The sequence below is a fragment of the Centropristis striata genome, chromosome 11 (assembly GCF_030273125.1).
Source record: "Centropristis striata isolate RG_2023a ecotype Rhode Island chromosome 11, C.striata_1.0, whole genome shotgun sequence".
NCBI lineage: Eukaryota > Metazoa > Chordata > Actinopteri > Perciformes > Serranidae > Centropristis > Centropristis striata.
In genome coordinates this window covers 8,263,104-8,288,653 of record NC_081527.1, presented here as the reverse complement: position 1 = coordinate 8,288,653, position 25,550 = coordinate 8,263,104, and the positions used below count along the sequence as shown (strand labels likewise).

At 37.8% G+C, this 25,550-nt stretch overlaps 2 protein-coding genes across 2 annotated transcripts; both read right to left on the bottom strand.

Annotated features, from left to right (window-relative positions):
- Positions 1 to 16,341, bottom strand: LOC131980220 (phosphoglucomutase-1-like). Its single transcript, XM_059344434.1, has 11 exons — positions 15,985 to 16,341; positions 12,957 to 13,119; positions 11,520 to 11,666; positions 11,068 to 11,193; positions 9,329 to 9,519; positions 8,385 to 8,539; positions 8,140 to 8,255; positions 6,883 to 7,018; positions 5,135 to 5,318; positions 4,840 to 4,968; positions 1 to 202 (listed from the first exon to the last, which is right to left on the bottom strand). The coding sequence occupies exons 1-11, from the start codon at positions 16,240 to 16,242 to the stop codon at positions 113 to 115; spliced, it is 1,695 nt and encodes a 564-aa protein (XP_059200417.1). The 5' UTR covers positions 16,243 to 16,341; the 3' UTR covers positions 1 to 112.
- A 377-nt stretch (positions 16,342 to 16,718) lies between these two features.
- Positions 16,719 to 25,335, bottom strand: LOC131980222 (angiopoietin-related protein 3-like). The gene is made up of 7 exons (XM_059344435.1): positions 24,745 to 25,335; positions 24,322 to 24,432; positions 21,839 to 21,959; positions 21,406 to 21,519; positions 20,465 to 20,560; positions 19,236 to 19,511; positions 16,719 to 19,147 (listed from the first exon to the last, which is right to left on the bottom strand). Exons 1-7 carry the CDS (start codon positions 25,243 to 25,245, stop codon positions 18,942 to 18,944), a joined length of 1,425 nt encoding a protein of 474 aa, XP_059200418.1. The 5' UTR covers positions 25,246 to 25,335; the 3' UTR covers positions 16,719 to 18,941.
- Between the last annotated feature and the right edge of the window lie 215 nt (positions 25,336 to 25,550).

Sequence of the window (25,550 nt, the reverse complement as noted above, 5' to 3'; positions counted from 1 at the left end):
AATGCAAACTATTGCAGCTACACTTGGAATTGAAGCTCAGTTTATACAAAAATCTGGAAAGAAACACAGAGAGAGCATTACTTAAGCAATGATGGAGTAACATATGGGGGCATCATGTGATGACTGAGGGGCCACTTCGGCCCGTCCTGTGGTGCAGCTGGGAGATCTTCAGAGCGATGGTTGCCAGGGGTGCCAGCATCACCTGCCCCAAACAAGGATGACATGGTTAGAGACTCAAGCACCTGGCTGCCAGATGCCACTGATGCATTTCCACATTAATATTTAACTCTAAGCAGGCACGTACCTCTTAACAAGCCAGCAGCCCGCCGACGGGCCTGGTTGACTTTTTTTGTTTTTCAAAAGCTTAATAGGCAAATTTTTTGGCGAAGGAAAGGAAAGGGCCCTTTGACCTCTGACCTCTGAATTAAGATTGGTTCTATAGGTACCCACAAATCTCCCCTTTACAGAAATGCCCACTTTATTCTTATTCTATGCACACACAAAAAACATGCAGCCTTTCTCATGTAGTACAAATGGGTTATTTCCACTCAATGTATTTGCATATTTGTGCATACTGGGGTCTCTAAGCAGTCTTGGAATTGCATAAATCGGGTATGACTGGAAATATTGTAATATTGATTTTTCATGGACACTACCACAGGGCCACATATAGGACCGTGCACTTCACTAAAACTGCAATTTTAAATATGTTTACAGTGCAGTAACTTACAATATTTCATGCTCAAATGCATGTATAACAGTATAAATAGGAATACAAAAGGTTTGAAGCAAATAAAAAATAACCACTTACTGCGATTTTTTTTCCAGTGCAAAAACAGCAGACCAACATTAATTGCAAGAATTAATTTTGTGCATTTTTACACTGCACTTTTAAGTTGTACTGAGGGCCACTTCAAGTGAGGGTGCTGGTCGTATGTGGCCCCTGGGCCTCCAGTTGCCCACCCCTGGCCTATATTATAATGCACTGTAGTGGGGCGGATTAGCTGAACAATCGTTCACTTTGTGATAAAAGCATGAAATTTGGTAGATGTGTTGGTGAATATGTTTCAAACAAATCTGGATATTGGGCCACCTCAAAAGCGCCCCCTAGTGGCCGTGGCAGGCATTTGTTATACAAATAAATCAATGATGAATAAAAACTGCCCTTTTAATAATACCAACTGGTGATGAATTGTATATTGTTGGAAAGCCTGATTAGTCACCTTTACAACGAGGTACAGCTTGTAAGGATCGTGCATTCATGGAATGAGCAACGGGGCTAAACGTGTGGGTAGCACCCCCCAAAAATGTGCATCCCGTGGGGCAGATTAGCTCAATAAATCACAAGAATTGTTTATTTTGTGATAGAAGCACACAATTTGGTGGATGTGTTGGTGGATTTGTTTCAAACAAATCTGTATATTAGGCCATCGCAAATTCGCCCCCTAGTGGCCATAGCAGTCATTTTCTTCGTTAAAATTACAAAAAATATTTAAATTATTTCTTAAAATATTTAAAAAATTTAAACTAAATATACGAACGTAAATTAAAAAATGTAAATAGACATATTAAATTAACAAAAATCCAGTTAGACACTCTTTCAGTTATTTTTCCTGCCCCACCACAATCGGGCTAGCCATCGAGCTAGCTAGCAAATGAGCTAGCTAGCATTTGCTTCCTGGGACAAGCAGTGCAGTGCACTGTCCATCAAGGTATGTCTAAATATTTTATTTCACCTGTTATAATTATGAATAAAATATGCTATGAACATCATAAAGGCTAAAGAGAAAAACAATCATCATGGGCCTTGGCGGAAAAGTAAATTAGCAAGATAGCAAAAATAGGTACTTAAGCTAGCTAGTTAGCTTGGAACATGTATCAGTGGCTGTTGGGTGTGAAAGCTTAATAAGACACTGTTAAATTATGTCCTGTGGAATGTGGACATCCCTCTCTGCACACACACACACACACACACACACACACACACACTATATGTAATGTCTCCTTTGCCCATGTGGTTCTTTTTTTCTTTTTTTTTAAATGTATTTTATAACTCCATCACAGTTAGTCAGGCGGCTTAGGACCAGATTTGAGAAGAAAGGGGACACGCCGGACAAAAGCACCAAAATTTTTCCACATGCTCTCTATCACCAAAGGTTTCAACTCCTACCAGTTTCAACTGGTAGGAGCCACTTCATCAAGATTGCAGATCGGAGATGGCAGCCATATAAGCCATAAGCCATAAGTCTATGAGAACCAATATATCTTCCAAGCCACTTAGAAGGTCAATCTTGGTGTCAAAATATACATTTTCTGGGTCAAAGAATCATTTAAAGCTATTGAGAATATCACTGGATGACTCACTGTAAATAATTTGTTGATCAAGATCTGACATGAGATGAAAGCGTACCCTTGATTTTTTTGAGCAGTGTACATGGCAGCTAATCCACACTCTCCTGTGAACATTGATTCCAAACAGTTTCAACTCAGGATACCCTGCTGCAACTTGAAGCGAGTTGCCCAGTCTGAGTGAAAATGAACATATCTATTTGATCAAATAATCTTCTAGTGATATTCTCAATAGCTTTAAATGATTCCTGGACCCAGAAAATGTATATTTTGACACCAAGATTGACCTTCTAAGTGGCTTGGAAGATATAGCATTTCTCATAGACTTTATATGGCTGCCATCACCGCAATCTTGATGAAGGGGCTCCTACTAAAAATTGAAACCTATAATGATAGAGAGTATGTGGAAAAAATGTGGTGCTCTTGTCCGGCGTGTCCCCTTTATTTGGCTAAGCCGCCTGACTAAGTCACACACCTCAGTACAAGGATTTTGCCAGAAAGAGTAACCTGCTACAAGTAACCCTAGTAGAATTTTTAAAATGTATGATTTTTTTCTCTGTCTAAATGTGTTTTGTTTTTATTGTTGCAGGTCATACAATATTGAAAATTATTTTTTCTTTTTAAGGAGCAACAGAAGAATACAAGCCAAAGAGGAGGCCGTAGCCTGTGAATGGGAATATCAAGACCTAATAAAATATTATACAAAGTTAATGTTCTTTTCTATTAGACTGTAATAAAGCTTTTGTCACTTTAACATGTCTCTAAATTATATTTGTGGTGCTGAAAACATGAAACAGCAGCTGTAGGGTAGGCAAAGCATTCCACGGCAGTAACCACCGGCGGCCATTTTTAAAAATGTCCGCTTTTAAATGGCCATTTTAAAAAATGGCCGCCACAGCCATCAGAATTTTTTTTGCGATGGCCCAATATCCAGATTCATTAAACATGTATTCAGCAATGAGTGTACCAAATTTGATGCTTTTATCACAAAATGAACGATTGTTCAGCTAATCTGCCCCACTACACAGGGGATGCACATTTTTGGGGGGTGCTACCCACACGTTTAGCCCCGTTGCTCATTCCATGAATGCACGATCCTTACAAGCTGTACCTCGTTGTAAAGGTGACTAATCAGGCTTTCCAACAATATACAATTCATCACCAGTTGGTATTATTAAAAGGGCAGTTTTTATTCATCATTGATTTATTCGTACAACAAATGCCTGCCACGGCCACTAGGGGGCGCTTTTGAGGTGGCCCAATATCCAGATTTGTTCGAAACATATTCACCAACACATCTACCAAATTTCATGCTTTTATCACAAAGTGAACGATTGTTGTAAAATATTGAGCTAATCCGCCCCACTACTGTTATATATTAAACTACCCAACTATGCTTAAGAAAACAAGCAACATCTTGGAATATCCTACCAAAAGCTAAACAGGCTCAAAAAACCTAGGCTACTCATTTTGGCTCTCAATAAATGTTTTTTTTTGTTATTATGAATTTTTACTCTCTTTTTTTTATTAACTTTCGCATATATTTTATCATCAACTATTGTATTATTGTCTTATTTTATTGTCTTTTATTCACCTTTTTTTAATGTGTTGCATTTAAAAAATATATTTTTTTGTTATTGTGAAGCACTTTGAGGTGAATGAAAATTGCTTCTATAGGTACCCACAAGTCTCCCCTTTACAGAAATACCCATTTTGCACTAATTCCATGCAAAAAAACATGCACTCTTTCTCATGTATTTCAAATGTTTTGTTTTCGCCTAATGCATTTGATTATTTCTGCATAATGGGGTCCATAAACAGTCTTGGAATTGCATAAATCAGGTATGATTGGAAAGCTAACACTCTTCTGGATTGAATCAGCTAAATTTTATTCATGTGTGCACTTTCATGTTGCACTTCAAAGACTATTTATAACTGTACCTGCCTTGCATTGTATATTTGCAGATATTATTCTTTTTCTATCCTTTAAAAAAAAATCTATTTCTCTTACTTCTGTCTTCTCTGGCATCTGACAGACAGCAAAGTAAGATTTTCATTGTGCAATGAACATGTTTCTATTGTGTATATGACAATAAACTTGAATTGAATTGAATTGAATTGAATTGAATTGAATTGAATTGAATTGAATTGAATTGAATTGAATTGAATTGAATTGTTAGTCCCCAAAGTAGCCATGGCATTGTAGAGGCAGCATTTTTAAAAACTTGACCTCACTTTATAAAATGACCAGTTTTGACCTTTACAATAGAGGAAACGTAAAGAATTTAAGTAATCGCCATACAATCACTAAAAAATGCAAATCTCAAAGAAATCTCCAAAAGTCAAAAGCTTTTCAAACCAAATCGCAGCATGAATTTTTCTCTGGTGTTCTGGGATTATTAAGACCTCACATCGTGCATTTTTTTTTGTATTGTCGACTATTTGGCCAATTGCATCCTGAAATATTCCAGACATACTAATATATTTTACCTGTGTTTCCTCAAAGACTTGCTCCTTCTCATAGCTGTCTATGTAGATCCGAACTGTCGCCCCGTCACTACCTGTCCCACTGAGTCTGTAGATGATTCGAGAACCATCAGAGAAGATTATCCGCAGACCCTGCAGAGAAAACAGCCCAGTACAGAAACACACACACAAGTAAAGCTTTTAGCATGTGCAAAAAGTAGCTGCACAAAGAGTCCAGATAGCCATTATAGAGACCACTGGTTACATCCAGTACCTGTACACATAAAAACCTCATCACAGCTCAGTGTGTGGCATGTACCTGGTTCCTGGAGATGGTGCTGTCTACGGGGTCTGTGTACTCAAAGTTGTCTGCTTTTTCCACTTGGTAGATTTTGTCCTCCACTGCGAATCTCTGCTTCACAAAAGACTTGTCGGCGATCATAATCTCCAAATCCTCCATCATCTCACAGGCTGCATCTATGTCTACATTCTCGTAGTCGTATCTGGAGGAAAATAAAAAGCTATTTATAACAGAATATGTGCCTTTTTGTTGTACGCTTGTATGTAAATAAATAATTTCAATGGTGTTGAAAACAGTCACACATTTTACAGAAAGTTTAAGATTTTTTAATCTGACTTTCTGCTGCCCTGAAGCAGCTGCAATACCCACCAAAACCAATTCTTTTCTAATGCTGTGTTTTTACAATTATTTGTAACCTCTTTAAGAATTAATGCAATCCATGTAAGTCTGCAGAGAGTATTTGCATTTATAAAGATTTTATTTCACTCAATATCCAAATATTATAAGCCTCAAAATCTGATAATTGATTTGATTACAGTAGGTAGAGATAGATAGATAGATAGATAGATAGATAGATAGATAGATAGATAGATAGATAGATAGATAGATAGATAGGTCGATCCTTAATTATGTCCTCAGCCTTCTTCAGGCAGCGGGAACTGTGCAGTTCTTCCAGTGTGAGGAGAGGCAATGATTCACTTTTTTGTGTGTTACATTTTCATTTAAAAAACAGGGCTTAAAAGAATATGTAATGGCACTTATGTTCCACTAGATGTCAGTCTTGTCCTGTAAGAATCTTCTCACTGCAACATGTCCTGTTTCATCAGTCCACCTTCCATCTTTATCTAATAGAAAGTAAACTGTTTCTAATTAGACATAATTCAACCGTCAATTCAAACTTTTTGGACTTTGATGGATGATAGAGAATATAAAATAATATTTAATGTCATTATACCAGCAGTACGACGAGATTCATATGTGCAACTACTACAAACGATGCAGTGCACGCAATCACAACACAAACATTTCCACATGACAATAAAATACACACAGCATACTAAAACTACAAACTAAAAACATTAACAAGTTGAAGCCTCAGATATCTTCATCATCATCATCATCATCATCAAACTAGAATTAAGCAATTACATAAAATTATCTTCTGCCAGTGCAGTAAGTAAATTTTTCTTTGTAAGATTTCTTTAAGTAAGTAAAAATACAATGATGTCTTAAAAATAAGTCCAAAAATACTTATTTTGAGCAATTGTGGCTTGAAAAGCCCAACTGTAGTAACATTAAAATAAGCCAACAATACTTGAAACTAGCATGTTTTTTCATTTCAGTATCTGTGGGTAGATACTGGTGGGTAGAAAATGCTTTTGAAATAGCATTTAAACTTCATGCAACTGGAAACAATATTTTGGGTAACAACTCACGATATTCAACAGTTGGATAGATTGAAAAGCATGAAAAAGCTCACAATGTCAATCCTGAAAAGAAGTATTTACACAAGACTGAAATCCCTGTGAAGAGGTTATTCACTCATTTTAGTTACAAAAAGACACATGTTAGTATGTATGTCAGTAGCTAAATTATACTCCAAACAAGAGAATTAAGATACTATTGCTAGATATAAGAAGAAAATACTTGGTAAGCTTGATGTTTTTTGCAGTGTGGTCCCTCATGATATTGTGTGCCGTTCTGCTGATGGAGTACAACCCTGAAATACAGACAAACAAACACCACATTGTGTGTCTTCATGCTACCTGGTGAAGTAGTTCCTTCCATATTTCAGCCAATGGTCCTTAAGAATATCCTCCACACTCTGCCTCCTAGTGGCCAGGATGGAGAGCCATGCCAGCACGGCCCACAGTCCATCCTTCTCACGAATATGGTCTCCACCTGAAACAGGATATGCAATTACCTTTACCACGCACAGAAAAGAAAAGCATGACAATAAAATTTGAGTCCCCCCCTCCACACACACACACAAGTCAAGTCAAAGTTTATTTAACCCTCGAGGCCTCTTTAAAATGACCTTACACTTTATACCTTAAGGTCCCAAAACCGGCCCCTTTAAAAGTGTCATAAAAATGTGATATATAAATATTTTTTTTCACTTTCACCACATTAAACCTTTTAGCAACTTCAGACCTAGCGTAGATATAAAAAAAATTTTTTTTTCTTTTCTTCATTTTTTATGTTTTAATGCCCTTTTTGTCATAAGAACAAAAACACAAAATATGCAATATTTTCAAAAATAAGGTGCAATATATGGGGTGTATTTGGGGTGGAGTTATTACAGCCTTGAGTAGGTCAATAATTGATAACTCATTTATATCAATCCCAACACACCAAGAACATTTTTATGGTGTTAACCTTTTCATTGCCATGCATTTTGTAAGGTAAGAGAACCATTGAACCTGTATGTGATTTAGCTCTGCTGCCCCTGGTGGTTTGAGGGGGTCATCACACCTTCCATGTATTTTGAAGGGAGAGGCTTAGATTTATTAGGTATTCATGGGAAAAGCATGATATTATGTCAGGATTACAGTGTATCAAAATTATGTGTTTATAATGGGAGTCAATGGGACCAAAACGGGCCTTGTTATGCATATCTCATATTCTATACAACTTACAAAAGAGGAATTTTGGATTTTTTAAAAAGTATAATAAAAAACAAACCCTGGCCAAGTTTCATACAATTAGCTTTTAAACTGACCGATATATTGAGAATCAAAAACATAGAATTAGCTGAATGTGCACGTTTGGTCCCTGAGGTGCCTCGAGGGTTAAAGCGACATTTAAAAGCAACCTCAGTTGACCAAAGTTATTAAAATACAATAAAAATCCTACACAAATATAGTAATAAATAAAAACAATAAAAACAATAAAATACTAAAAACAATAAAACAATTTTTTAAAAAAACAATCAAAAACAGAGTTAAAAGAGGAAATAAAAGAATAAAAAGTAAAAAAAAAAAAAAATGTTATGATCTAATAACTTGAAAGAGATATAATACCTGTACCAAAGCTTTCCTCTCCACACAAAGAAAGTCTGCCTGCGTCCATCAGGTTCCCAAAGAACTTCCACCCAGTGGGAGTTTCATATAGCTCTATTTTTGTTGCCTTGGCTACTCTGCAGGAAATACAATCAAAGAGCATCCTAATGAACCTTTGACACAACAAAATATGACAACTATTAATGTGTACTGTTGCAGATAAAATTACTTTTTATCTCATTCTAATCCATGCTCTGTGTTTTTACCTGTCTAAGGCTGCACTGGTGGGCATGCTGCGGGCGAAGCCCCTCACCCCTGTGTGCTGGAAGTACGGGATGCAGAAGATGTTGTCAGCGATCACAGCCACAGAGTCAGGGGGGGTGACGAAGAAGCCGTGCTTACCGAGGATCATGTTACGGTCCTAGAAAGCCACACAGGCACACAAGGGGTTAGATGTCATGTTATCTTTATTTTAGAAAATCTTAACATCTTAGCTTTCTCCACCAGAGACCCTGACTTTGGAACGAGCTGCCCGAGGAGATAAGGAGCACAGAGTCAGTAACTTCTTTTAAATCACTTCTTAAAACCCACTTTTATAGACTTGCTTTTATGTAATGCTTTTTATCTCACCACTCATTTTACTTTTTCATTTTAAATACATTTTTTTTTACTCCTTCTACCTTTTATTTTCTGTGTATCTGAGAATGTCTTGTGATTGTTCCTGCTCTGACTTTTATTGTTTTTCTTTTAATGTAAGAATAGTTTTTAACCTTATGGCATCATTCTCTGTGTAATTAACTGCTCTCTGTCAAAGCACTTTATAAAGTGCTGTTTTTAAAAGGTGCTCTATAAATAAAGTTATTATTATAATAATAATAATCATCATCATCATCATCATCATCATCATGATGATGGAAGAATGGAAGGGGGGGGGTGTATTGTTGTTGAGGGTTTCTCACATATATATATATAATTTATTTTTCTCTGCTGTATCTGTAGCCTGATGCCCCTTCCTTTGAAATGTTCTCTAATGAAATTTTAAATTATAAATGTATACAGCTGATATTGACACCATAGACATCTGAATTAACGATTTTTACAGTATAACATTTGTATTATGTATGCATAATGTACTATGCTCTATGTATTTTTAGGGAGGGCGTCAGCTAATGGGGATCCATTCAATAAACAATAAACAATAAACACACACCCCATCACCATCAAATGCTGCACCAAAGTCATACTGTCCGTCCCTCATGCTGTCAACCAGGTCTGCAGCGTAGGTGAGGTTTGGATCTGGATGTTGACCCCCAAAGTCCTCCAATGGGACGCAGTTGATGGCAGAGTTGGCGGGGCAGCCCAGCTCCTCACACAGGATTCTCCTCACATACGGTCCCACCACTGGGGAGCAGAGATGAGAGCAGACTGCTATAGACAATGATCAACTGCTCAAGTCAAATATAGTAATGCATGCAGTACCATGTCACATTCTAAAAAAAAACAAAAACTCCAGCTTGTGTTGCTCCCATGGACTGTGTAAAAGAAGAGGATGGGGTCAGCATGACATCACCCATCAGTGTGAAGACTATGAAGCCTCAAATTTAGGCTTTTTGACTGTCGGCATCTTGGTTTTTGGAGTCTCAAGGCAGTAGTTCTCAACCTTTTTGAGTCGCGACCCCCAATTTAACATGCATGTTGTCCTTCTGTTCGCTCACTGAACAGAATCTCACAGTTCAGATCAGACAAACTCAGTTGATACGATGAATTTTGGACAAATAATGAAGCAGAAAACAACTAAAACATCTCTCTGTCTGTGCATTCATATATATTTTTTTTGATATTTTATTGTTACTTTTAATCTAAGTCCTTTGCTATAAGTTTAAAGGTCCATTCTGACCTCCTGAGTGTGTAACAGTCAGCTTCAAGCCAGAGACTCCTTGGAAAGTAAGAACTTGATACTTTGGGATTTGTCAGAAAAGACACAAAATTAAACAAAAAAAAAAAAGAATCAAATTGACCACAAAATGACACAAAACCTCAAGATGTACTTAAGTACAGTACTTGAGTGAGAAATGTACCTAGTTACATTCCACCACTGCTCTCATATTTGTACGGTAAATATGAAGCTACCACCAGCAGCAGGTTAGCTTAGCTTTGCACAAGCGAGGAGATGGGGAAGCTCCTAACTATCCGAAGGTAACAAAATCTTTCACCACAATTGAGTTATAATGTGTGAATCAGTAACGTAGCCATGCTGCCGACTGAACTGGAGAGAAAGTCCGGGGCCACAGTGAGAGGGGTGTGGCATCTTGTCAAAATGTATACCCTATAAATAAGAATAACTCGGACTTCCTGTGAAGGGGTGGCGGGGGAGGATGCAGGGACCGTTCACCTATTAGTTTCAGTTTCAGTGTTTAGGGACGCTCTAAATAGCTTCAGTAACCTGATCATTATGAATCACTCCAAAGTCAACAGTTCCTATAACCCCATGCTGCCACGTCTCCAATGTTATATCAAAGCCTAGAAAAGTGAGGGAACTAAGTACATTTACTCAAGTACTGTACAATTTTTATGTAGTTTTACTTTACTTGAGTATTTCCACATTTGTAACTTTATACTTCTACTTCACTACATTTAGCTGACAGCTTTAGTTACTTTTCAGGCCAAGATTTAACATGAAAACATGATCAATTTAAAGTGATTATGCATGTTTATAAATGTAACCACATAAAGTATATTAAATAGTTAAAATGAGCCCTACCTTGACAGCAGTAAAACGCCACTTTGATAAAAATATCTGTCATAATATTTGTCATCAACATGGCACTTAGCTCTATTCAAACCATCAGATTAAAAATATTAAAGGCTAAATGTGCTTGTATTGACACTATAATCGTTCTATCAGAATACAATGATGAAATTACATGATTTTGGTAAAGATCCTCTTACCTCCATGCATGGCATCGAGTCTTATCTTGATGTGGTTTTCACCAGATAGAAGCTCCTTCAGAGCAGCGAAGTCAAAGATGTTCCTCAACAAGTTGGCGTAGGATTCCACTGAGTCCACAATTTCCACTGGATACAACCACAAAGGAGAAATAACATTGTCTTTTAGTGTGTATTGCCATTCTTTAAGACAAGACTGTCTAGTCCTGTACCTGTGCAACTGGCAATAAATCACTTGAACTTGATCCATCATTCTAACTGCCATCATAAACATTAAAATGAATGATCACTAAAAAATGGCAAAAAGTGTCATGTAATGAATCCATAAAGTAAGACAGATTGTACAGTCTCTTTGTAGCAATAAAATAAGGAAAGTTTAACCACTCTAGTATCCATCCAGCCTTTATCTTCTCCTGATTTAAAGTGACAGCGGAAAGACTGATGCTGCACTTCACCTGTGAAGGGTTTGAACTTGTTCTCCAGATCGAACATCTGTTTGCCCAGGGTTGTCAGATCCACTTGCAGTCCGGGGCAGATGGCAAACTCCTCAATGGTCCTGCTGATCTGGAAGATCTTGTTTGTGACAGCCTCCTTGGCTGGACCTGAATGCAGTAGAAAAGCTCTGATATTACATTTCGTCACACTGTTAAAATAATCGCCGAAGTCATTTTTTGTCGATTTTTTTTTTCTTTTCCCTAAATCATCTCCTTATATGGTAAAATCACCTACATCCTCAGTTGATCATATCATGTGATTTTACCCCTTTAAGATAATGGCCTATGTCAAGTGTGTGACTTGAGCGGATTTATTATGCCTAAATCAAAATAAAATGTGACTTAGGCAATTTTTTCTTAATGTCTTTGTGACTTAAGCAAGATATGGTAACACTTTATTTTGAAGGTGTCTACATAAGAATGACATGAGCGTGTCTTAAACATGACATGGAATGTGTCATGAACATTAATGACACTTTGAAGTAACATTAATGCTCATGATACTTGTCATGTCATGTTTCTGACAGGCTTGTGTGACTCTTATGTAGACACCTTCAAAATAAAGTGTTACCATATCTTGCTTAAGTCACAAAGGCATGTTCAAAAAAATTGCCTAAGTCATTTATTTCTCTTGAGTTACATCATTTACACACAGTGTTATTACTATGCCAATAGCCATCCTCTGTTACATCCTTTTTGAGTGAAATGATCAATAAATGTCATATGTTACACTTTTGGTGAAGTTTTTTGTGTTTCCTGCAAAACTTGAAAAAAATGACTTTTATTTTCATTTTAACAGGGTGACGATTTGATTTGTGTCATGGCTGTTTGGGATATTTATTGGTAAAACCATGCAAATCTGTTTGATATACAGTCATGGAAAAAAATATTAGACCACGCTTGTTTTCTCTAATTTCTTATTCATTTTAATGCCTGTTACAACTAAAGGTACATTTGTTTGGACAAATATAATGATAGAGTGTAGAATGAAGAGTTAAATTTAAGAGCTGATATCTAGCCATTTTCCATGGTTTTCTTGATAATAACCAAAATCATTATCAAGACAACCATGGAAAATGTCTAGATATCAGCTCTTAGATTAAACTTTTATGAGCTATTTTTGTTGTTGTTATCATTAATATGTCCAAACAAATGTACCTTTGTTGTACCGGGCATTAAAATGAACAATAAATTGAAGAAAACAATGGTCTAATAATTATTTCCATGACTGTATCTGAACTTTGTCCCAGGTTTAATGTTGGGACAGAGTCTCAAACTTTATCTCAGTACCACGAGCACCACGTAGGCCTCTTGCAGCCTTGTTAACTTCTCTCGTAACACTATTTTTCACTTGGCCGATGCTCTTGCATCATGCTTCCTCCTCTCCAGTTACCATACCTCCATTTGCAGAATTGAACTTAATGCCAAAGTCTCCATCAGGTCCTCCAGGGTTGTGGCTGGCAGTGAGGATGATGCCACCGATGGCTTTGTATTTCCTAATGACACAGGAGACGGCTGGTGTGGACATTATCCCGTGGTGTCCAATGATCATTCTCCCCACCTGAGAAAATGTCACACAGGTGTGTGTATGAGTGTGTGAGTTGGCTGCCATTATCTGAGTGGAGGAGGGTTGGGAATACCACTGAATATCAAGCTTGGTGTGTCATGCTTGTTCCTCAAAGTAACTACACTTTCATTTAAGGGAAAGTTATAAGTGTATTTTAACCATTTGATGCACAACATGGGTCTAAAGTGACCCGATAGAGTTTTTATGTTCTATATATTTGCAAAAAAATATTTTTCATCATTCAGTATTCCAGGTGTTCCTCAATTAGTTTGTCTTAATTTTATGTTTTCCTTTATTAATTTTTTGGATAAAACCTCTTTTTGTGTCACTACCCTTCTAATGCACAACATGGGTCAAAAATGACTCATGTCCATTTTTAGCCAAGAAGCTTGCTAAGCTAACTACTTAGCTAACTTCTTGGCTGAGTATTTAGCCAAGAAGTTAGCTAATTTTCATCATTCAGTATTCCAGGTGTTCCTCAATTAGTTTGTCTATGTTTTCCTTTATTCATTTTTGTGTCACTACTCTTTTAATGCACAACATGGGTCAAAAATGACCAATATACATTTTTTAGCTAAGTAGCTTGCTAAGCTAACTACTTAGCTAACTTCTTGGCTAAGTAGCTAGCTTAGCAAGCTACTTAGCCAAGAAGTTAGCTATGTAAAAATACAAAAACTTTTTTTCTTCATAAAGTATGAGAAGCAAAATGAAAATAATGATCTGTTGTTATCAAAAACAAGATATTTAAAGAATACTCAATCATAAAATAAGTTGGTATCAAAAGATAGAGCACAGAAACACACAGCAACATGGGAAATTAATGCAGGTTATTTTTTTTACCCATGTTGTGCATTAAGGGGTGTCAATATGTTGTGCATCAAAGGGTTAAACACCTTAGCCATCCTACTGAGAGCATCACACGCTCAAAGGTTATGTAATTTAAGCCCCGGGACTACAGAAAGCTCATTAGTGGTGCTGGTGAGAGAAGAAAACAAAACAAGTTTTTCTATTTGAAGACATCAGAGTAGCCAGGAGCTGCAGCTGAAAGGCAGCATTCATCCTTTGATAACTCAGAGTTACATTGTTCTGCAGTGATACTGCATTTTATCATCTCTTCCCACAGCCATGCATTGATTATAACTCACAGAAATTGGACAATCAAACTTAGCTAATCACCTTTTAAGCTTATAAATGGTGCTGCAGGTCCGGATGGCTGCCTGGCTATGGTTGTATGGGGAAAAATATCGGTATCGGTATCGGTAATCGGCTAAATGAGTTGTAAATAATCGGCATATCGGATATCGGGCAAAAAAATCCAATATCGTGCATCCCTAGAGAATATACAAGCATATAATATTGAGATATTCCAGAGCCTCTTAAAGTATTTCCATTTCTTCCTTTTGCATGCCTTTATACATCCATCCATCCATTTTCCTCCGCTTATCCGGGGCCGGGTCGCGGGGGCAGCAGGTTAAGCAGGGCATTCCAGTCATAGTTAATCTCTCTTCACCACTCATATTTTATGTGTAATTACTTAGCCAAAAATGAGATAAAATGATTATAAACAAAGGTGAGATAAATTTGACTGATAGTATTTTCCCTCTAAATGTTCCATGGATATCATGATGATATCATGATCATTAATTATTTTGGTCACATAATCATGTGATAACTTTTGATGTCAAAAAATACTTTATATTAAGAATTTTAAATACTCAATGCAAGTTACATGATATATTTCTTTAATCCTCTTGAGTCAGTGAAAGCATGGAGGCATTACTTCTTTATGACGTCACGACATAAAAAAACGAGGCAACGTTGAGTCGTGCCGTCACCTTCCCTCTAAAGGTTTTGTTTTATGTTATATCTTATATTTGCAACCTGAAAACACATTTGCAACATTCTCATTGAGCGTTATTGTTTCAAAAGGGGGAAAAAAACATCATCTTCAGACTAAATTTTTTATTTGTTTGTTGTTTTTTGGTTTCATTTGGGTTCAAAATGTTGATCTAGTAAGTCAAAGTGAAAAAATAATTATCAGGTTACATTAATGAGATTGTGCAAAAAATTAAAGTATGATAGCAATGTTAAATATGCTAAATATGCATGCTTTTTTCTCTCCAAGTGGCAGAATGAAAAGTATTAAAAAAATGAACAAAATAGCCCAAGACTCCAAAGGGTTAAACATTTATTGAGCATCTATTTTATTTGGATTTATCTCATAATATCACGTATTATTATTATTATTATTATTATTATTATTTTCATCATTATTATCATTCAACTAATATTTTTTCTCTAAATACAACCGTGTATCAAATGCCTACAAATTGAATACTAATGAGACATGAGGCTGGAACAACTAATGATAACAGAGGGATAATAAGTGACACATACATACATACTCACAGCCACAAACACCCACAGCATGCACACACACACAAACAAACACACACACACACACACACACACACACACACGCATGGTGGCACTGACCCTGTTGATGTAAAAAAAACAACTTTATATTAAGAATTTTGAATAGTCAATGCAAGTTACATGATATATTTCTTTAAACATTTATTGAGCATCTATTTTACTTGGATTTATCTTATAATATTACTTATTATTATTATTATTATTATTATCATTCAACAATTTTTTTTTCTCCGAATACAACCGTGTATCAAATGCCTACAAACTGAATACTAATGAGACATGAGGCTGGAACAACTAATGATAACAGAGGGATAATAACAAGTGACACATACATACTCACAGCCACAAACACCCACAGCATGCACACACAAACAAACACACACACCCACACACACACACACACACACGCATGGTGGCACTGACCCCGTTGGCAGCTGCCATCTGCACAATGACCTCGGTGGCTGTTGTGTTGAAGAAGCGTCCGTCTCCCCCCACCACCACTGTTGATCCCTGGCGGTCACGCAGGTCGATGGAGGAGAAGATACTCTGGATGAAGTTGTGCAGGTAGTTCCTCCTGGACTGGAATACGTAGACCTTTTTCCTCAGACCGTTTGTGCCGGGTCTCTGGTCGGGGTAGGGGGCTGTAGGGACGGTCAGCACCTGCAGAGGACTGTTGTCCATTGTTTCAGAAACAGGATCCAAACTAATGAAACAGCAGTGAGGTCCAGTAGCTGTTGTTTCGAGGGAAATCCCCTGTAAGTTGACATGGGGAAGCGTACACGGGGGGCAGAATGGGAGGGTATAATCTTGACTCCTCCTGTTATTTCAGTGGAAGCACAGGCTTACAGAGGGGACTTCTGCAGCCCAAAATAACCTTTCAAACTAATGTGTGTGCAGAGGCAGCGGGAGTAACTGAAGACGCTCCTTCACACATGTGCAGGGAGATCACTGTCAAAGCTGCAGGCCCAGTCACAAAGAAGTGTGTGTGTGTGTGTGTGTGTGTGTTTGGGTGTGTCTGGGTGGAAGCACTGAGGTGTTATGGGAGCTGTTTGTCCATCTGTGAGCGGCTGCAGCTGTGCTCGGAGTAATGATATGCAAAAAGAAGGATGACATCTCTCATCGGAGATGCACTCGGAGCTATTTTAGTAAGGGGTTTTATTTTCTGTTTCCAAAAACTGAGAGTGTGTGAACAGAGAGTGTGAGGAGCAATTAGAGAATCATTAGAAGCGCAAACTGAAAATAGCAGATGTGGTGTTCGGAAAGTATCTGCGATCAAAACAAACGTAATTTGTCAAATCTAATTATACAAGCAGCATAATCAGATCAGAGTGGGAGGTATGTGCATGAGACAGAGCAACACTGCCCTCTAGAGTTTATTAAGCATTCCAACAACACAGTATAAAAGAGTTCAAAACCTTCCAGTGACAGTTTCAGTATGTTGCAATAGCACAAACAGGTTCTAGTCATTTATTTACTAGACTTTGGCATCAACAAAGTTGGCATTATTAGTTCAGAGATGACATTACTCTGTTGACATAGAAAGACCATTCTGTGCCTGACCAATGACAATCTACAGCCCATAAAAACAAATAGGATGTTATAAAAGTTTGTCTTGGTAAGTTAGTTAATAAAGGTTGCATTATATTTTACACATAGCACACCTGCCTGAACACTCACGCATTATATGAAGTCATCATCACACTTTTATTCATTTAAATTAATGAAATATAGCAAATGTATATAAAAAAGAGCATGTGAACTTAAGATGAGTGTTATCTATAGCAGTGGGTCCCAACCTTTTTTTTGCCTCATGACCCCTCAGAATGAAGCAATGTGTTCTTAGGATTACAGATGTGAATGTGTTGGAAGCTGTTCCACTCATGGATGGATTACTTTATGAGCCCACTGGGCACAAACAAGTGTAAGGGACCCTTCTGGCCTTCACATAAATGTCACTTAAATTGGCACTTACCAACCTGGGAGAGACTGAAACTGACCACAGAGACACAAAACAACTACAAAGATATAAAAACAACTGCAGACAAATGGAAAATAACTACAAATGGACACAAAACAACTACAAAGAGATCAAAACAACTACAGCCATATACAAAACAACTACAAAGAGACACAAAGCATCTACAAATAGATCAAAACAACTACATACATATGCAGACCAACTACAAAAAGACACAAAACAACTAAAAAGAGACACAAAACAACTACAAATAGATCAAAACAACTAAGAAGAAACCCAAAACAACTAAAGACTCGAAATGACCACAACAGGAAACCACAGAGAGAGACACAAAACAACTACAAAAAGATACAAAACAACACCAAAAAGTAGCTAAACAACTAAGTCTGTGTGTTTTGCACCTATAGCAGAGGTGGTGGGGTCTTTTTATGCCTTTGCCCAACTGCCCATTGTGTCATAATCTAAGTTTTTGTTGTCATAATTGGTAAGAAAATTACTTAATACTTATAATTGCAATTATTGAATTAGCAGCATAGTGCTGATACATTTTCAGCTAATTGTTTCAGTTTGCTTAAATATAATATTGTGACAATCACTAGTGGAACCGTGGTTTCACTAGTGATTTTCTTACCAATAATGACAACAAAAAGTTCTGGCCTGTAAAAAGTGAATAATTGTTGGTTTCTTAGTCTTTAAATGTATTTATTTTTAAATGGTTGGGCCTGCCAAAGCAACATTACTATTATGTATATTTATTACTATTTTCTGACTTTTGTAATTCATTTGTTAAGAAAATAACCATTCGATGTAGGCCTTTGTATATTTAAGTATTTCCTAAAGGACAGAAGCACTTAATCTGTACAGTATTTCACATAAAAACAAACAAAGTCCATTGCAAAACTACATTTAACTTTCATATCCTGTTACAATTCTCTCCCGGCTTCTTAGTTGTATCTCATGACCCCTTCAAGGCGTCCCGCCCCCCATGTTGGGAACCACTGTCATACACTGAGAGTCAATGTGACCCAATATAAAAACTGCTCACATATGGCTGAATATTTTAATTTCTCCTCTATAACCTTTGAGTGAGTGAAGATTGCATGCTAACTGCTAACTGCATTTCAGTACATTTTTGATAATTTACAAGTGTTCTGTTAGATAAGAGACCATTCTGACTCAGGCAGTAATACTTTCTTTTGGCTTTCTCAGTTTAGCATACAACAAGCACTCAGAATTGTAAAGCACATTCAGCGTCCTCTGGGACTTAATCTACCGGAAAGTGACACTTGGAGGACACATCTTCCTCCTCCTCCTGCAGCTGCCCACATTAAAGCATTGCCAAGGCTCTCCTGAAGAGGCTGATGTTAAAAGCAGTATTTTACTGGAGAATGCAGGTGCTGGATCACAAAAAAGCACCTGTGTCAGAGGAGGCGGTGCTGGGGGAAGTCACAGTGTGAACAGAGATCTGGGTGAGCTTGAGGGAGTAAGAAGCCTTCCGGCCTGGTCTCCACTGGATCCCTCTCCTGCGCTCGGAGCGCCCCTTAGACCTCATATGGAAATATCTGCTATTCAGGTTGGTGTCTCCACAGGCGTTGAACCACCATCCACCTGCAGGGTGACAGAAATTACACGTTATACTGGATGACAAGTATTCATGAGTCCCCATCTTTGTCTCGTTCATGTGCACCTGCTGTACCTGTGTAGTTGTGAGCACAGTTGGAGTCTTGGTGGCTGTCGTTGTCCCTGTCCTTGGTGGAGAACATCGTCCCTGTGTGGTTGCTCATGGGGTCCGACAGGTGATCTCCAGACAGATGTGTGAGGTGAATGGTGTAGTTGCTGTCAGGACCATTAAGGAAAAATCTGTATTCGATGAAGCGCCTGCCCTGTTTCCAGTCCTCCAGCTGGATGTGAAGGACAGAGTTGCCCTGAGCGGAGAGAGAGTGGATCTTCCTGAGACCCAGCCAAAACTCCCCTGTCAGAGAGACATCATTGAGCAGTCAGAGCTGATATCATGGATGGATTATTTAATGGGTCTATCGGGCAGAGGCCCAGGGGCCCAAAGAGTCACAGCCCCCCTCTGCACCCTCCACACCCCCTACCCACTCACCAATTAGACATAAAATGACACAAAGAGGCCAAAACAACGTCAGAGAGACACATATGAGCTGCAAAGAGACACAAAGAGACTAAGCAACATCAAAGAGGCCAAAACAACTACATAGAGCTGCAATGAGACCACAAAAAAAATTGCAATGACGATGAAAATGGGCAAAACAACCACAAAAAAGAGTCAAGAGCCCCCCTCTGGACCCTCCAGACCCCCTACCCACTCACCAATTAGACATAAAATGACTACAAAGAGGCCAAAACAACGTCAGACAGATGCATATGAGCTGCAAAGAGACAGAAAGAGACTAAGCAACATCAAAGAGGCCAAAACAACTACAAAGAGATGCAAAGAGACAACAAAATAATTTGCAATGACTGTGAAAATGGGCAAAACAACCACAAAGAGACACAAGATGATGTGAAGAGACATGAAGCAACTACAAAGAAACTCAAAATGACCACAAAGAGACACAAAACTACAAAGAGATGCGAAACAACTACAGAGAGAAACAAAAGAACAACAAAAAGTGGCTAAACAACCATAAAGTCTATGTTTCTTGAGTTAATGGGGCGTGTCCGTGTCTTATAATCCGCCCATGGCTGACATGATTTAACGAGCACCTTTGATAAAGAACTGATGTACAAAAAGTTACATCCAGAGGTGCAGACATACTTTTACTAACGGAGGTTGTAAAATTTTTAATGTTATAATCATGATATACGGCAAGTAATTTAGAATTTGGCAGCCGAGAATGAATTTTCCGACATTAAGTGGGTAATTGCGCTCAGAGTCTCGAGAAGAATAGTGTCTCTCACCTTGAAAATCTCCGAACCCATTTTCATACTTCTCCCAGGTTTGATCAAAGTTCACTGAGCCATCCCTCCTTTGCTGGATGACTGTTGCTCCATGATCTAAATGATCAAATAAAAAAAACCTTATGAGTAATTCTGAAGGTTATAATCCTTCAAATTTTAATCAAATTGTTGAATACTGATATGATTGACATTTTTTCATCAATAGCCACTCCATATAGTAGTATGTTTGTATAATAGAGTATAATACATTTTGTAATTACTTCTACAACAGTTGCATTTGTATTATTGCAGTTGTTAGTGGCGGAGTCCGCCATTCCTGCAAATGATTCAAGTTGCCTTTAATCCTATTAGGAATTAACAGGAAACAATGATGTTTTATTTCTTTCTGAAAGTCACGTCAAGATATAGGATAGACAGGAAGATTGGACCCATGCTGTGGTAAAGTTTAATGTTTGTGTGACGGTACAAAATCAAAACAACTATAGGCATTTGCAAAACAACTACAAAGAGAAACAAAACAACTAAAAAGAGATCAAAACAACTACAAAGAAATACAAAACAACTACAAAGAAAAACAAAACAACTACAAAGAGACACAAAACAACTACAAAGAAAAAGAAAACAACTACAAAGAAAAAGAAAACAACTACAAAGAGACAAAAAACAACTACAAATAAATCAAAACAACTACAAAGAAACACAAAACAAATACTAAGAGGCACAAAACAACTACAAAGAAAAACAAAACAACTACAAAGAAACACAAAACAACTACAAAGAGACACAAAACAACCAGATACACAAAATGACCACAACAAGAAAACCACAGAGAGATGCACAAAACAACTACAAAAAGATTTAAAACAACAACAACAACAACAACAACAACAACAACAACAACAAAAAGTAGCTAAACAACTAAGTGTGTGATTGTAAAGTACCTCTGCTCATGTCACAGAAAGCCATGAAGGGCTCCATTCTGATGGGTCTGATGGCGTAGACGCCACTGACTCGTTCCCCTCTGTTGAACAGGTCACTGCAGTCTGATGGAAGATCTATTGACCACAAACGATAATAACTGTAATCTGGAGCAGATAAGTGGAAATGCACCTGGGAACTGACCTTCAGCAGTTAATATAAGCAGCATTAGCAGGGAAAATACTATGTGCAGGATAATTGATTACTCAGTAAATTGAATCTGTGAATGTACCAGGCAGGTATGTATGAATGTGCAGCAGGACATTTCTTCAAATTCTTCAAATTCCTACGAAAAATGCATTGACACAGTGTGAATATGTAATTGTACTGATTTACTGTACTACAAATAAAAGATCCTAAATCTCAACTTTTCCTCATATTATTTATCCATCTTACTCATCATGTTGGTGTTGCTGCTGGAGCTTGAGGTCACATATGGGGTAAGTGTTGGTGCTTCACTGTTGAAGTTTTCAGGCATCCTCTCAATGGTCTCTTGGGTCAATGTGTTGACTGTAAGCTGTGGAAAATGATCAGGGAAAGACTTTAGCTTGCAGACATACTCCTCAGACTGACCACGGAGAAACACTATGGATTAAATAGCAATTTCACACATAATAAACTGAGTTGTTATTCTGCAAAAGAAGATTTTCTTTAGATATTGTACTGTAACAATATGAATTGTGGGCTGTCAAGATCAAGGAAAGGGCAAATGAGATATCTCATTTTATCTCATAGATTCACAGACTCCATGTGCAAAATTTCATGCAGATTGGACTGAGCCCTGGAGGAATTCGATAACGGCGATTTTTGCATTTTTGTACAAAAGCGGCACATAGTAACTGATTGGTGTCACATTTGGTACAACTTTTTTTTACAGTGTATTTGACTATTGCCTAGGAAGAGGCCTAGCTTTTGAATATCTTTAATTTTTTTTGCGAAAAAGCGCCACCTACTGGTGGATTTTGTATACAATTTTGCAGACATATCCAAAGGCTCATTAGAAATAACTGTCTCAAGTTTGGTGTTAATAGTTGTTATGAATATATGCGCCATTTCCTCTTCACTTGAGCATTTTTTCTGATAATAAAAATTCTTTGAACAACTTTTTTATCTTTGGGTTCTGCAGATTCTGTGTTCAAAATTTTGTGCAGATCTGACTCACTGCAGAAGTGGGAGTGGCTTATATCACAAACTTCAGCTGAACTCAGAGAACGCATAGAATTTTTAATGTGCAACATAGTATGGGAGAGTTATGGGACAAAAACGTTCGCCCTTGCTTTGCATGCAGTGATCCCAGCCCCCTCAGGCTTGGACCCCTAATAACACAGAGGCTGAGATTATTAAAAACACAGACAGCTCCTTCATTATGTCTGCACAAGATTTAAAGTCTAAATTATATAGTACAGTAAAATGACTCCATTAAACTTTCTTTCTACCAGCACATTTATTGTAGTGCCATGAGGATGACAGATCATTACTCAAAAAGCTGGCAAAATTATCTTAGGAATTTCTGGAAAAATGCATGCTTTTGCAAAGCAACAAACTAAAAGCTAATTTCAATGGAAATAGCCATCCACTCTGACTGAATAAGGGACTGTATGAAAAGCAATGCACACGTAATTTGTAGGTAACCCATTATTACGACTAATATTAACTATTGTTGCCTGACGTTGACCTCTAGTGGCTGTAGAAATTACTACAACAGGAAGTAAGGCGGCACAAAATAAGGACAGAGAAAATCAGTTTCGGGTTGGTGGATGGGCCAAACGGGCCCCTGACTTTGACCCAGGAGACCAGTGTTTGTGTCCCTTTTTTTAAGTTGACCTGTAAATGATCTACCATACCTAGATACATCGTGTCGTACTTCAAGGTTGTCATACTTCAACATAACTGTCCAGCAGTCACATATGGAAGTAGTAATTTTAACCCAAACCATGTTCTTTATTCCTAACCTTAACCAAGTAATGTGATTTCGACCATCACGTGTTTAAACTGTGACTAAATAGAATGGTTATATTTTGTCATCAAGATATTATTGCAAGTTTTGGTAAGATATCATACAATCCTATTCATTCAGATATTCATTTTCTAAAAGAGCTAGACACTCCAAAACATCGTTAACCCTTTATCAGGCAAAGAACCGTATTTAGTCACTTCAGGAGATATCCAAAATAAAAATATTTCAAGAAAAAAGTTGCAAATTTACTAGATTAAAGTGGCAGATCTACAAGAAAAAAAGTTTCAGATTTAAGAGATTTAAAGTGGCAAATCTGCGCGAAAAAAGTCGCAGATTTACGAGATTTAAAGTGACAAATCTACAAGAAAAAAGTCGCAGATTTAAGAGATTTAAAGTGGCATATCTGCGTGGAAAAAAGTCACAGATTTACGAAAAAGAAGTGGGGAAAAAAGCAACTCTTTTCTCGCAGATTCACCACTTTAAATCTCATAAATCTGCGACTTTTTTCACACAAATTTGCCACTTTAAATCTCTTAAATCTGCAACTTTTTTTCTTGTAGATTTGCCACTTTAATCTAGTAAATTTGCAACTTTTTTTCTCGACCCCATTTTGACATCCACTGAAGTTAGCAAATATAGTTCTTTGACTGATAAAGGGTTAAAATGTTCTTATGATCCTCTGCTCAAATTAGAAAAATGCAATGAAATCTCTCTTTCTGAAGAGTCCAGCTGTAACAGCCAATCAATGAGTGAACTGGGAACAGAAATCTGTGGCTGCAAGAAAACTTTTCCAAAAGTCAAAAGCTTCAAAAAGCTTAAACTCAACGGAAAACAAAGTGTGAGAAAACCTGAGCAGATAGTGTACAGTACATAACTGCCTCTCCACCCCCCTAAAGAGTTTCCTACAGTCCCTAACATTTACCTTTTCCTCCAGATTCCTGATCTTAACCCTCTGGTAGTTGAGCTGGTCGCTCTGCTCGCTCACAGCCTTCAGCAGCTCTGTGATGCTCCGCTCCTGGCTGTGGATCACCTCCTGGTCAGAGAACAAAGTTTGAATCATGGGAACTGTTAAAGAACGGTATCATTTAATTGTTAATTGTTAAATCACACATAATAATCTGAGTCTGCACTGCAGCCACACATTGAGAGAACAAATGCAAACCTAAGCATAGCTACAGCAGCATAAAAAAGCATTAGGTATTCAAAAAGCAAATCCTGGCACCTTGTTAAAAGATTTTCTCTCATTTGTTAATTTTGTTTGCTGGTCTAACTTCTTCGCGTGAGGAAAAGAATACACTGCCAAAGGAAAAGTTGCCAGCGACCTTTCCAACAACAGGTGACTCACCCTGAGGCCTTTGATCTCTGCCACTTGTTCACTCGTCACCAGATCATTTGACAAGATGCTCAGCTTCTCCTCAAGCCCTTCCACCTTGCTCTGCAGCTGACTCTTCTCCTGCATGATGCTGTCCAATTTGGAGCTGATCTCAGCAGACATGCCCTTGATCTCTTCGTTATTGGCCTTCAACACCACTGTGGTCTTCTTCAACTCCTCTTCTTCCTCTTTGATTTCACTAGCGATCACTGAGAGCCGGTAAAACGAGTGGTCAAAGATGTTGAGCTTCTGGATGATGTCATTTATCTGTCCTTTGGTCTTCTGAACAAACTCCCGCAGGCTCTGGCCCAGCTGGAGGAGGCCATTCGCCAGGAGACGCACATCGTCCAGAGCGGCAAAGCGGGAACGGGTTTCTGGCGGGGCCTCGGTGTTGGGGACTGGCTGCACCTCTTTGCCACAGAGGGCAGGGACACAGAAAGCAACCAACAATAAGGGAATTAGTGTAATTCTCATGTTGTTGTCGTGTTGCTTCTCCAGCTGTGTGTCGGTGATGTTTGGGTAACCTGCAGCCCTCTCCCTCCACTGTGACTGGACGAAGGGTGAGGAGGGAGCTTTATACACATACTTCAATCATGTCAATGATTAACTGGTTCATCTGATCAGTATTTGCATGGATAGTGTAGTCCCTGCTTGCTGAATGGACTACAGAAAGTTTCTTAAATGTAACTACATTTAAATGTCAGTTATTAGTTAAAATATAATCATCAATATTTAGTCAACCGTCAACTCAAGGGACAAAAAGTTGTGTTTTTCTGCAT

What these genes read in the sequence shown, in the direction of transcription:
- LOC131980222 (XM_059344435.1), bottom strand. Translation starts at nt 25,245, where the DNA reads ATGAGAATTACACTAATTCCCTTATTGTTGGTTGCTTTCTGTGTCCCT. An exon ending in CAGCAACACCAACATGATGA is followed by an intron (nt 21,520 to 21,838) that starts GTAAGATGGATA and finishes TGTGGTCAATAG; the next exon opens with ATCTTCCATCAGACTGCAGT. An exon ending in TGGGTTCGGAGATTTTCAAG is followed by an intron (nt 19,512 to 20,464) that starts GTGAGAGACACT and finishes TCTCTCTGACAG; the next exon opens with GGGAGTTTTGGCTGGGTCTC.
- LOC131980220 (XM_059344434.1), bottom strand. Translation starts at nt 16,242, where the DNA reads ATGGACAACAGTCCTCTGCAGGTGCTGACCGTCCCTACAGCCCCCTAC. An exon ending in GTTCAATTCTGCAAATGGAG is followed by an intron (nt 11,667 to 12,956) that starts GTATGGTAACTG and finishes TACTGCATTCAG; the next exon opens with GTCCAGCCAAGGAGGCTGTC. An exon ending in ACTCGATGCCATGCATGGAG is followed by an intron (nt 9,520 to 11,067) that starts GTAAGAGGATCT and finishes TCTGCTCCCCAG; the next exon opens with TGGTGGGACCGTATGTGAGG.